General features: G+C 38.5%; 1 protein-coding gene across 8 annotated transcripts in view; it reads left to right on the forward strand.

Moving 5' to 3' along the window:
- LOC122079548 (transportin MOS14) overlaps window positions 1-13,835 on the forward strand; it is a 93,296-nt gene that overhangs the window by 59,198 nt on the left and 20,263 nt on the right. For all 8 annotated transcript variants that reach the window (XR_006140462.1, XR_006140463.1, XR_006140461.1 and 5 more), the window contains 6 exons: window positions 2,979-3,128; window positions 3,824-3,909; window positions 4,489-4,676; window positions 4,749-4,841; window positions 10,492-10,679; window positions 10,852-10,963. Coding sequence is in view for 5 of the 8 variants with exons in the window: in XM_042646101.1 (XP_042502035.1) it covers window positions 2,979-3,128; window positions 3,824-3,909; window positions 4,489-4,676; window positions 4,749-4,841; window positions 10,492-10,679; window positions 10,852-10,963 (817 nt within the window). In the remaining 3 variants the exon portion in view is untranslated. The remainder of the gene's footprint in view (window positions 1-2,978; window positions 3,129-3,823; window positions 3,910-4,488; window positions 4,677-4,748; window positions 4,842-10,491; window positions 10,680-10,851; window positions 10,964-13,835) is intronic.

A 13,835-nucleotide genomic window follows, 5' to 3' on the forward strand; every position in this document is an offset into this window, starting at 1 on the left:
TCAGCATCTCCCTCTAGACTCTCTCTTTCCAATCTAAATTGCTCCTAATCACTCCCCCCTCCCCCACCCCTTAAAAAAACGACACCAATAGTACCTGGTTCCAGTTTCCACTATCAACTTGGCATATATGGTCCGATTCTTTATCTTCTTCGAACTCCTCTCTGCTGCTCTGTTTTCTGATAAAACAAATTAGAAATCTCATTTACATCAATGTCTCAAATATTTGATGCCTTTTTTGGAACTGTTTTACATGGATTCTTCCAAAGGAGCCCCATATAGCAATATCTGTTGTGTGATACTTGACTATATATAGTTCTACTCATACTTTGACAAATATTTATTGCCTCTGTTTGGTATAGTTTGACAGGCTCTGTCCTCGGGAAGCCAAAGTAATCTTTTTCTGTTGGTCTAAATGAGATCAAACAATTCAAAACTGTGCCTGTAACTTGGCCTTGATGAGTCTTGAGGAATTTTCACACAGGGGAATATAAAATTCTCAAAAAGTGATTAAAAATTCAGCTTATGTGACTTTAATGCAACGTAAAATTCAACCATTGAAATGCGGAGATAAAATTCACAACATGGTGTGCTGTATAGATTCACATAAAAGGGTGTTGGGCCAAACAGTTGAGTTAGGACCCGAAACTTGAGACGTGGTTAATTCCTTCCAATGTTTGGTTTGATCAGGGTTCCTTGACATGGCCATGTAATTCCCTTTTTCCATAACAAATATATCTTTCATGCATAATATGGAAAAGTACATGTTTTAGACATATAAATAGAGCGTGGATATCTTTCTACATCTTTGGACTCATGTGTGAAATAGGGTTCAGAAATTTCTAATTATGGGTTTTATACGGGTATTATACACTGTTAGGATTTTAAAATGTAATCGTAAGCGTACAGATCAGTGTAGCTACGGGTCGAACACAAGGAGAACAACCACTTTATTTTTTTTTGCTTCTTTTAATAATGCGAAAGTGAACCGATTAATAATGGTTGTGATTTAATTCTAACTACCGTCCTAAACATATGTATCTAAAATAACATCGTAACCATTCGTCATCTAAGAATTTAAATAAGTAACCCACGCAATTAAAATTAAATAAATAAATAACTGAAAATAAGCAACCCATGCAATTAAAATTAAAAACAATAAAGGAAAAAAAATGCTGAAATAAAAATAAAGTAAAAGAAAGGGGATAAAGCTAGAGAGAGACTCACAAGTAGGTTTCTCTACTTAGCACGAGGGATGCATCATAATATGAGCTTCCCTACTTGACCAGAGAGTCACTCTTACAAGGGTTACTCTACTTGGCTTTAGGGAATGGGAGACAATTAAAATAAAAGCAATAAATTGATGGTTCTATGGCTAGGAGGGGCAAAGCCAACACATACACTAGCCATGAACCTTGGGGGAAAGGGATAACAATAATGTAACGATTGAAATTAAAATCCTAAATTAAGAAAGAAAGGGTAGTCTGAAGAGGGAATGAGAGGGGGGAGAGAAGATTACTGAAAGGGCCTACTTACTTGAATCAATGCTTGAACTTGAAAGCTTGGGTGATTTGAGATACTACCAGTACTAAAAACCAGATCTGGAATAAACCAAATCTGAAATTTCTAGTACTAGAGAAAACAAATCTTAAAAAAAAAAGTGAACTTGAAAAAAAGAGATGCTTCACGGCCTGCGATCTTGTCACCTAGATCTAAGCCTAGAACTATAACTTTAAAAATTACAACTCAATTGCATAAATCATAAACATAAAAGGCTGAAAAAAAATAAAAGAGTACTTGCATTAATTGAAATAAAAAGCTATTACAAAAGTGATTAAAGAAAAAATAAAGAACTAAAACTAAAGAGAGAGAGAGAGAGAGAGAGAGAGTAGAAGAAAAATGAAGTGTCTCCCCTCTTACATGAGTTGTATTTATAGGGAATAGGGAGGTAGGGTAACAAATTTCTCTTTTCTAAAAGGGGGAAAACCACAATTAGTTGGTGAGATCTTTTGAAATCAAAAGTGTTAAGGTGGAGGAGAGAGAAGCGAGAAATAAACTTGGATAAATTTCCTATAATTTTTTTGCTTATTTTCTTTCCTTTTTTTTTTTTTTCTCTTCTTGCACAATAAACCCCTCCCATGATTTTCCTTGCTTCTAATTTGAAGTGGAAATCCCCTCCATGCCCTTAGTGCTTTAAGTGAGTGAAAAACAGGAAATCTTCAACAAAATTCTCCAAAAAAAGACAACCATGAGATTCGAACTTGAGACCTCTTGGTGAGCAAGGGAATTTGCACACCATAGTTCACCAATTACACTAGGCAGTTGTTGTTAGAGAGATATGACGCCCGATAATGCTTAAAGCCTTTAAAATACAAAACCTGCAAAAAGAGAGTAAAAACCCTAGGTAGCTCCATTCTAAATATGTAAAATGAATGTTTTACTACCCTAGATTTCACACATAAATGTGCTCATCATACACAAATTTACCAAATTCGAAGCCTCCTAATGAAAACTATGAATTTCATTTTGGATTGTCGGCCTGACCCATTCTGGGTAGTAATCTAGTAATCTGTTCATTTGATTTATGCTTCCCATGGTAAATCATTGTTCTCAGTATCTGCACCACTTTTAGTATGGATTCTTCTTCTTGGTACTCTTATTGGTAGCGTTGGTCTTTGCCTATTATTACTTTTGACTTACCCTTCAATTAGGTCTCTTTCATTGATAATGTCAAAATTTACTGTTGCTATTGGGACATTTTGGGCCATTACATATTCATTTATAATGTAAAATTTTATTGTTCCTGTTGAGACCTTTAGGGACATTACTTTTATTTATAATGTGAAAGTTTATTGTTCTTGTTGGGGCGTTTAGGGACATTTATAATCTTTTGTTATATAATGATTCTTTTCTTGTTTTCTTTGGAATCTTTATTTTTTCTTGTATGAGCATATAATTCTGACAAATCTGTGGTTCTTGAGGGTTTGGAAAAGAGGCACTTGCCTTTGGAAGAGGACGAAGAAGTTGTATGTGCAATAACTATGATCCTTGGATCTATTCCCAACAAGGAGTTAAGGAACAGCTCTTTGGCTAGACTGCTTTCTTCAAGTTATGAAGCCATAGGGAAACTAGTAAGGATTCTGTTATTCTGATATATTTATAATAATGTCGATAATGATGGTGTGGTAACCATTGAATCTTGGTTTCTAACAATGAAGTTAACAAGTGTATGGGATGTTGTGCACCACGCGTAAATAGACCCATTCGTTGGATGGTATAGATTCATGATCTTGTGCACCACATGTAAGATAGGTTTCTGGGATGTTCTTTTCTTAATAACCCAGCGATCATACTTCCAAACAATTTTGTGTGCATGTCTTGCATTATCCATCCACATAGTGTTCTCTCTGCTTAGACATTTGTCGATCACTGTTATTGGAATAAGAAATATAATTTACTTATGGGATAAAGAACGCTGCCAGGCTGCGTAGCGACGCTAGCACCTTCATGTGTCTATCTCTCTCCTCTCTTCTGTGGAATGACATATCTGCCCCCTATTGTGGGAGGAGAGAAATAGCACTACTGTATGCTACGCAGCCAGACAGGTAACTCAATCCCTTTACTTATTTATAAAAATAAATTAGTGCTTGAAAAGGGTCCGGGGAGGAGGTCCTATGCTGAGCTCAAAGAAATTTGAGCTCCCATTGTAGAGTGGAAGGGTGGAATTTTTTTCAGGGAAAGGCACATTTGGTTGTTGAGTGATTTATACTAACTGTAAGTGTGATATTGAACTCATGCTTATAGTTTTACGCTTTTTCTCATCCAGATCGATGTAGAAAGGGAGCCTTCTCTGGGGCAAAATCCTGCCACTTATGCTCAAGTCTTGAACTCTGCTGCAAAAGGACTTCACAGGTTTGTTTCCTGGGATACTAAACACTTATATGGCAATGTTGGATGCTATCCAAGCAGCTTTGTAGCTTGCAGATCAGGATTTGAATGGCACTATACTATTATTTTCAACGGAGTGGTATAAAAATTGTTTAGTTGTTCAGAATACAGCTGATTTACCTGGAATCTGCTTTTGGACATGCTGCTTTGGTGTCTTTAAACTAGTAATAAATTCTAATTGAGCTTTGTTTTACGTTGTCTGAGCCCTGCCTTTTTCCTTGGTATGGTAATGGTGGAATTTTTTACCTTGTACATTTGGTCAATATGATCTCTGTTTATTGCATCTTCTTGAAACTTTGTTGCATGCTTAAACATCTGAGTCTGCCTCTTGCGAAACATCTGCATTGAAAATTTTACGTGTGCTTAAGAAGTGCCCCCCCACCCCCCAACCCCCCTTTTTTTTTGCTTTAATAAACAGTCTGTTTTATTTGTTCTTCTATAGTCAGAATGTTGTTCTGTCATCTTTCTTAATGGCTGTGTTAATGGTTGATAAACTAATTGTGATAGATCTAATTCTAGTCTGGCTCCCGTCCTGTATTTCAGAATGGGAACTGCATTAAGAAATATTGCGGTGCCTCCCTCATCTGGTCCTGTTGAAGATGATACTGTTTGTGCTCTGCTGGCGGTTTTTTGGCCTATTTTGGAGAAAATATTGAGGTCTGTACATATGGAGAGTGCTAGTCTGTCAACGGCAGCTTGCAGGGCCCTTTCACAAGCAGTTCAGTCTTCAGGTATTGGTGCTCTTTGAGGCTTTCCTCAGTCTACTTGACTGTTGATATAATTGTGAAACCTGTTTGTTTCAGGCCAGCACTTCCTAATGCTTTTGCCAAAAGTACTAGATTGCCTATCTTCAAACTTTGTGGCATTTCAAAACCAAGAATGCTTTGTCAGAGCAGGTAAGATATTATCTTATAATTTTGAGGATATGTGAACATTTTGTTCTATTATGGGATCAGATCAAGGTTTAAAGTATCGGTATCTGGTATCATATCGGGAGGGTGATTTTAAGCAATGTATCGTATCCTATCATGTCGGAGTGATGCAAGATACGCTAAAGATATGTACGGGATAGTCAAGAAATGTATGGAAATGCATAGGATATGCAAAATACAATTTTGAAACATGAAACACTATAAATAAGTAATATTGTACAACATAGCATGTATAAAAAGGAGAACAAAGTATGACGAGTAAATGCATTCAATTGATTATATATAGAGGATGAGGTTTTTTACATGTACTAATACAAAATTTTTTATGGTGTCATATCAGTACCTTAAAGATATGATATGCATTTGATGAGGTTTTTTACATGTACTACTACAAAATTTTTTATGGTGTCATATCAGTACCTTAAAGATATGATATGCATCTACTAGCGTCGACGGATACAGAAGGGTACTTAAAAAATGTTGGATCAGATAGACAATTCGATTTACAAACAGTGAGCATTTGCGAGCAAACTTTATGGGCTTACGTCCGCTGTCTGTCTGTCTGTCTCTGTTTGTAAGAGCACTTGGTCATAGTCGTTATTCTGTTTCTACCCACATAGATAATAAATCCTTTGAGATCTCTGTGAGGACAGGATTCCTGTGAAAAATCAGGGTTCATTGATTTTTTGGAAACTGCATCTCAAGTTCATCTTCTGAATAAGCAGTGCCTTGGTGTCGACATTATGAGCTGATCAGATGGCTTTGGTTGACATCCTGATGCAGCAGCAACCTACCAGCAAACCATGGTCATCGGTTGGGTTAGACTTGACCAAGAATGGACCAATAGGCTTATTTTTGAGTGCCCAATGGTTTAGATGCGTCATAGGCTCAGTTTTTTGTTTTTTTCTTTTTTTTTAATTGTAGTGGGCCAATTCTATAGACCCAAATATGAGGGATTTGAGGCCTATATGGAATCAGATGTTTGTTTCTATTTTCTTAAAAGTTTCTTTATGCTTTCTATTTTCAAGAATTGAGTATTAATGGGACTTTCCTTAGCCTGCGCATGGAGAGTTTCCTGATCCTGTTATTTCTTAGTTCTGTAGACAAGACAAGGGGCTGCACAAATCCCCGTGATTTTGTGATTCAGACATTGCTTTTGCTTGTTAGTTTTGTGAGATTCAGAGTGCCTTTGCTGTGAGATGCAGTGAAGCCCTGGGTGGGATGCCAAGTTGAACTGGTAAGATGCTAGTCAAGTTCTAGGCGTGGAGTCTAGTTTATATCTTTCCTTTTTTATCTTCTTTTTTTTCCAATCAATCAAGTTCTTACATCAGATTTCTAGTGCTGGTTTAGTAGCTGATTCTGTCCATCAATCCTTGAGTTTGTTTCAGCACTATTTACATTCTATTGCTATTTCTGCAAGTTTCTTATGTCTGAAAACACTTGCTATTTCTGTCCACCTTAGTTTCAAAAGTGAACCTTGTTTTTATTTTGATTTTGATTTTGATTTCCTCTATTTCTTGGTTTGTACGTGCTATTTTTTGTTAGTTACTAAAGCTGGTCTCTCTTTTGGTGACTTTTCATTTTTTAGACTACCCTTATCTTCAAATCTGACCGTTAAATTAGAATTTTATGCGTATCTGAGTTTAAATAGAGTTATCTGGTTTTCTCTCAATTCGAGTTCTGTCCCTATAACTGAGTTTCTGTCGCAAGCTAATCTCCCACTGGTCTTCGCTGGTTTGAGATTAGCATTGCATCTGTTGGTATCAGAGCTATGGGGGAAAGCAGAGCCACTATGTTGACGAGACAATATCGAGAGTTGTTGAATTCTACTTCAGAATGAAGGATGATCGTGCGGATCTGATTCTGCGTCACTACAAAACTTGTGGATGAGTTTTTTTAAGCCAGGGAGAAGATGCAGCAGCAAGCCATGGCCATCGGCTGGGTTAGACTGGACCAAGGATGGAGCAATAGGCTTATTTTTTAGTGCCCAATGGATCATATGGTTTAAAGAGTTGATATTTCACAAATAATTGAGTGGGTGATAATCTAAGAGCAAATGAATTTTTCATTTGCACTATTTGATGAGACAAACCATGAAATTTGAATTGGCCATATAAATCATTTACAAGGCTCAAATAACGCAGCATATCCAATTAACATAATGACTTCAATTGTTTTTCCTCTTCTACCTTTCCCGAGGTCATTTCTAGATCCATCCAATCTAGCACTGACTTCTACCTCATCTCCCCCCTTCCCAAATGCAAGGCCCTCAGTATCACTCATCTTGCTTTCGTTGATGACCTTATGATTTTCTCTAGAGCTGACTCCACTGCTATTGAGTTTATCATGTCCTTTTTGTGTATTTTTGAATCTCTCTCTGGTCTTCGCATCAATCTCCTTAAATCCCTTTTTTTGTTGTTGGTGTCCTAATGCTTCCAAGTCTCGCCTTCTCTAGCTGACTGGCTTTGCCCTTGGTTCTCTCTTGATCAATATCTTGTCTTCCCCTCATCACCCCTAGATTATCCACTCACCATTGTACCCCTATGCTGGACCTCATGAAAAAATGGTTGTAGCTTTGGAAAGGCAAGCTTCTCTCCTATGTGGGGCACCTTATGCTTGTCAGATCGGTGCTCCAATCTTTCTACCTTTACTGGTCGGGTGTCTTTGTGCTTCCTCAATCCACCATCAAGGTTGCAGAATCTCTTCTCTGCTAAATTCCTCCTTCTTAAATAGTCTTTTTGTTTGCTTTCCCATAGCTGAAGGTGGCCTGGGGTCTCGGGAGAATCAAAGATGTTAATTTTGTAGGTATCCTTAAGCTTATATGGAAGCTTGCGTCCAAGTAGAATAGCATCTAGGTATCCTAGTTCTACTCCTCTTTCCTTCGTAAAGACTCCCTTTGGACTTTTCCCCTTCTCTAGATGCTTTCCTAGCTCTAGCAATAGTCTCCTTGATAGGCACACGACTCTTGGAGCCACCTGCTCCTCCATTGGAGACGACACTTCCAGCTCTCTCTGGCTTTACCCTTGGCATCCTTTAGGCATCTTCCTTTCCTTGGTATCTACTAGGACCATTTACTCTTCCGGTCTACCTAGAAATGCCCCTATTGTTTCCATCATCTCTAACAGTGCTTGGTGTCCCCAAGGATTAAAGTATCAGTATCGGTCGGTAAATTTAAGATATGTATCAGAGGATATCGTATCGGAGATATGCTAAGATACACACATAAATGGACAAGAAACATTTTCTAATAAACTTTCGTATTAAAAAAAAAAAAAAGCTATATATAACATGTATCATGTATAAACACTAAAATGGAGAACACCGTATTGAGAGACAAGTGTATTCAATTGAAATTGTTCAAAAGGATAAGGTTTCTTACATGTAGGAATGGTATATTGTCGACTTTCTAAGAAATTTTAAAATCTGTGAAACAAATTGATGCAATAATTCATGTTTGATGCAATGTTTTAGTTTGTTTTGCCTAAATCTACTCAGACATAGCAAAAAAAAAAGAAAAAAAGAAAAAGGAAGTAAAGCAAACTTAGTTGTTTGATCTTGCCATCCAACTTCTTATAAAAAATACTACTAGAACACTGCAAAAGGGATGGTAGTAGCTTGAGCAATCATGACATGAGATACAAAGTTCAATTTTGTGAAGGATTAGCACAATTGGCTTGTTGCAATTAACATTAAATGGAAATGATGACATTAGTTGTCGTGATGATTCTTATAGAAATTAAGAGTTAAATGGAATGGAGAAATCAAACAGAAGACACTTATTTGGCTGGAAGGACTCTGCAAATGTAAATTGGAGGAGATGATCAATATGAGGATGCCATAATTCACGGCGAGGTGGATATGAAAGAATGGTGAATCAAGATTGTGAGATATGTTGGGTAAGAGTGCAGTTGTACTTCAAATTTTGGAAACTTAAGTATTGCTAGCAAGAAGAACAAGCTCTTTTTTGAAAGTGAAATGGGTTCTGTAGATAAGTACAGTGAGTATCGATGAGTATCAGTTGCGTATCGGTGAGTATCAGTTGCGTATCGGTGAGTATCAAACCGATACACATGTAATTCAATTGCCCAATGCTCAATTGTACGTATCGAGAGTATCAGTACAAATCAGAGCATATCGTATGATACACTTCAATATATAGAATTTTTTAAAATACATGTGTTGTATCGATGTCGACTGATACAGTACGATACACAGATACTTACCATAGGTATGCCCTTCGTCTCTTCCGCCTTTCTTGGATCTTTTGTTGGATCTCCCTCCCATTCCTTTTGGCCACTGAGGAAGAGTCGATGAAGTCTTTTGGTCCCCCTCGCCTTTTTAGCTCCTCTGTCTGGGATCTAGTAAGAGCTGATAAAGTCTTTTGGTCCCTTCGTTCCGTGGAGGAATATTGTTTGGTTCAAAGGTCACATCCCACGCCCCTCCTTTCATTGCTTGGCGTGCTCTCTCCAACTGTCTTCCCGCCTAGTCTTTCTTAACATACAAACACATCTAGGTCCCCTCTACCTGCTGCTTCTGTTGGAATGGTATTGAAGATGCCAATTGTATTTTCTTATCTTTCCCTTTTGCCTCACCTCCTCCGCTGTTATTGGCCCTCCAAAAGGTCTATTCTCCCCCTTTGAGAGAGTGGACTTATGTTGACATGACTTTTGCAGGTAGCTATATTTATGAAACACCACCAGTAAACTTGCTTTTTACTCCTCCATCAACTAAATTTGAATGGAGCGGAATCTTTTTGGAAACCCATCTTTTTTTATGTAAGTTCTAAGCTTGCCATGCTCCTCTATCGTCATTTAAGGGATTCCCCATGGAACAGGCTTATTGTTGTCTCCTAGGGTTTGCTCACTTCTATTTTGCTGCTCCCTAGTTGCTTCGGCTGTGTTGTCTTGTTTGTTCTCCCCTCCCCTTTTTTGCTTCTCTTTTCCTCTCTTCCCCCCCCCATCCCTCTGGGTCTCTTGTTTTTTGCTGCTTCTTGTTATTGAGTTATTTATTCATTCAAAAAAAACATAATGGCGTCACCTTCTTAATGTTTTTCTCCTGTAGTAATTGTATTCTATGTCAAATTTTATTTTTTATATCATATTTTTCAAAATACATTAGATTGCAGATATATTAATTTTCATTTATTTTCTAAAAACAAATTTGTGCAAGTAAAGATAGCATGTAATATATAGAAAAGGTGGTATGGGAGCCGTGCATATACATGGGACACAGGAAACTTAAGGGTGGCCATGGTGCCCCCAAGTGCTGTAACTCCCTTCCTCATTAAGGACATTTTCAAAAGCTTAAGCCCAAGTACCCCTTGGCTTTGCCCCTGGGTACATTAGTAAGATGACTATCCAAGGTTTCTACATTCCTAAATACGCCTTATGACATAGAAGTCATAATTGCTACAATTCCTGACTGCTTAAATTACAACTCACTTCTGTCCTGCTTTTGTTTAGGCCTATGTCTACTTCATCTTTGACTTTGTTTCATTTTTCAACATGTGATATGAGATGAAATATGGATTTCTTTTATTCTTGGTGGCAGTGATCAAGTATGTTTCGCTTAACTTATTCATGGTCTTCTCTTCTGGGAAATTCCTCTTTATCAGCTGCTGTTGTGATTGAAGAATTTGGTCATACAGAAGAATATGGACCTCTGTTTATCAACGCCTTTGAGAAGTTCACCTCTGCAACTTCGATACTGTCTCTTAGTTCTTCATATATATGTGACCAGGAGCCTGACTTAGTGGAGGCCTACACTAACTTTGCATCTGCATTTGTTCGTGGCTGTCCAAAGGTTTAATTCTTCTGTCATGTGAATTGTGTGTGTGTGTGTATTTTCTTTCGCAAGCAGCAAGACTGTACCAAAAGGAACATTGTTCTAGTTTGTTTTGAATCATCCAATTTGATTTGACTGTTTGGGAGAAGAAAATCAAATAAATTGTTGTATGGCTTGATCTGTCTTGTAGGAAGTGCTGGCTATTTCTGGCACTCTTCTTGAAATTTCATTCCAGAAGGCAGCTATATGCTGCACAGCTATGCATCGGGGTGCAGCACTAGCAGCCATGTCGTACATGTCATGTAAGCAATTGACCTGATTCCTCTTATTGTTCTTCCTTTTGGGGGGTTGAGGGAGGGGGGTTGCTGATGCCATGGCAATTTGGAGATACTGTTCTGACAGATCCTTGTTGGATACACATCCCCATCACAATCAGTTAAACTATCCTTGATGGGAAAAGTGCCTCTATGGTAGACTTGGTCCATAATCTGATTCTGACCTATGATATGTGAGTCATATGGTGCATGTTGGTTCCAACTTCCCATGGTCTGATTCTATGCGTCCCACAGGTGATTCTTTGACTGACATGATGAAGTGATGGATAGGTAAAATATGGTGTGGGTTTGTTTGGATAAAATTCAGTTCCAGTCAATCAAAAAATTAATTGAAAATTTTGCATGCATAAAAAATGTTAATATTTTTATGTAACTTCATGTTCACTCAGGAAGTTGAATCTTAAGGGTTCATCCAAGTGTCAAAATTAGATCAACTTGCTTCCAGCAATGGATACAAATGAGTGAGTCCAACTGATTGGTAGAGGACACTGTACCAATCTCAGAAGTCAAGTTTCATGTCAAATGAGCAAGGGAAGTGACTCAAAAGCCTGTGGGAAGTTTCACAAAATAATAAAAGGCTAAAGTTTCCTTCACAGCCCATTAACATAACCTTGTCAATATGGTCGTAAATATCTACCATGTGCCAGCTCAGTTGGCACTCAATTATGTTGACCTGTTTTTCCATGTCACAATTCATCCACCTGATAACAGATGCATTTTTCCATGCCATATGGTTCAGATAGGGCCTGAAATTTGACATGTCTTATCCAAGAGGTATACATCCAATGATAGGTTTGATCAGCTCAGCCCTCCACATTGCTCAACATGGTGGCTGTTTGAGATGATCTTAACAGAGCCGTGATGCAGCCAGCCAACCCTAATCCTATATTAGGAATCAATAAATCAATCGATTGCAACCCAGGCTCAGGTCTAGACTATTTTCCTGACAAACCAGGGCTGAGAAGCTTGCTTTTTTGTATGTCCCAGTCAAGGTTCAGGATTCAGTTTCAAGCCTGGTTTCAGGCAGGCTCAAAACTGGTTTCGATTGATTATTTCGAGGCCCAGTTGGCCAAATTAGTTCCCGAAACTTGTAGGAAACCCTATTTTAGCCCCTTTAAACATAGTGGAGCCCTTAGATTGTAAAAACACACACACACACACACACACACTCAGAATGGTAGTTTGGCCTTCAACCCTAGGTTGCTAGAGTATGTTGTACGATGCTGTATACATAAAATTTAGTACTAAAGCACATAATTCAATTAAGACAGCTAAAATATGATTTATGAATGCATAAACATAAAATTAGAAACCATTTCATTATTATTAAATGTTATGCATACGTTCATTACAACGATGCATGGGTTCATTACAAAGATGTGGAAGTAATTTGGCAAAAACTCACAAAATTGAAGTTTTTCGAAATTTCATTAAAATGGAAAAATTCCTCCTGCTTCTCTCAATTCCACACTTGTTGGACTGTGCCCGCCTGGGCTTCTGGATTCAGGAATTCTCCGATGGAGCAACTGCATTGTTGGTTCCTTCCTTGGCAGCCGCCCACCTTTTCCCCTTGTTAAGGCTTCTCTTCTTAAACAATGGAAACCTTCCGGAACTCTCTCCACCTTTGTGCTTGAAAATGGTACCTTCATTTTCGACTTCTCCTCCCCTCTGGACAAAACCTTTGCCTTGGATGGTGGCCCCTGGTTTGTGGGGAAAAAACCAATTTTCCTGCGCCAGTGGGATCAATACACCTCCTTTAACCACACTGAACTTTCCTCCATTCCCCTGTGGGTCACCTTTCCTAATCTCCTTCTCCATTTCTGGTGCCCTATTGGTTTGTGGATCCATCATCGGTAAGCCCTTATACTCAAATAAGCGAACGAAGATCATTGACAGGCTGTTCTTTGCTAGAGTTTGTATTGAGGTCCAAGCAGACCAAGATCTTCCCTCCTCTATGAGTGTAATCGATGGCAAAGGACACTCCTTTAGTCAAGAGGTGAAGTATGACTGGCGGCCTCCATCATGCTCCCTTTGTAAAGTCGTCGGCCACTCCACGGCGCTCTGTGTCAAAAACCAACCTTCTGATTGCTTGCATGCCCCGCCAGAGATGATGGCTGCTATGCCGGTTGATTCAAACGGTGTTGAGTTCACTGTTCAAAGGAAAAAAAGAATAATAATATCATCAGGAACAATAGTGTCTCTGAACTCAGTCATCTTTCGTTAGAAAACTTGACCACTGCAGCCGCCTCTGGGAAGACTTATGTTCGGACCGATGGATCTTCGTTGTCTCTTGTGACCGCCGGTAACAATCAATTCTCGGACCTCGAGAATCTTGATGTAACAATTGATGGATATGATCTCTCTCTTCTACCTACCTCTGATTTTCCACCTTGCTCCCCTGTTTCCGTCGCCCAGGTTGGACTCGTGTCCCCCTCTGATTCACTTCTTCCTTTTGCACAACCTGCTTCTTCCTTGCCACCCCGCCTTCCCTTCCCCGATGCTTCCCTCTTCCGTGCTTCATCTGTCGCCTCGACCAGTGCCCCTTAACTCCTTAGCCTCTTCTGTTGGTCATAACCATAGTTTTTAAGGCGCTGGTGCGACTAAGGCGTTTGAGGGTCTGTCGGAGCGCCTTAGCAATAAGGCGGGCATAAAGCGTCGCCTTATTGACTAAAGCGTTCTTGTGTACTTTTTTTTTATAAAACCAATCTATTTGACTCAAATACTAGTTAAATCCTATTACTCATATGCTAAATAAATATTAAATGTTTATATTCATACCAATGTAAGATATTCATCAAGAAAACAAATCAATAAAGTGAATAAACTAAGTTCATCATCA

This window comes from Macadamia integrifolia, chromosome 5 (assembly GCF_013358625.1).
Source record: "Macadamia integrifolia cultivar HAES 741 chromosome 5, SCU_Mint_v3, whole genome shotgun sequence".
NCBI classification, from domain to species: Eukaryota; Viridiplantae; Streptophyta; class Magnoliopsida; order Proteales; family Proteaceae; genus Macadamia; species Macadamia integrifolia.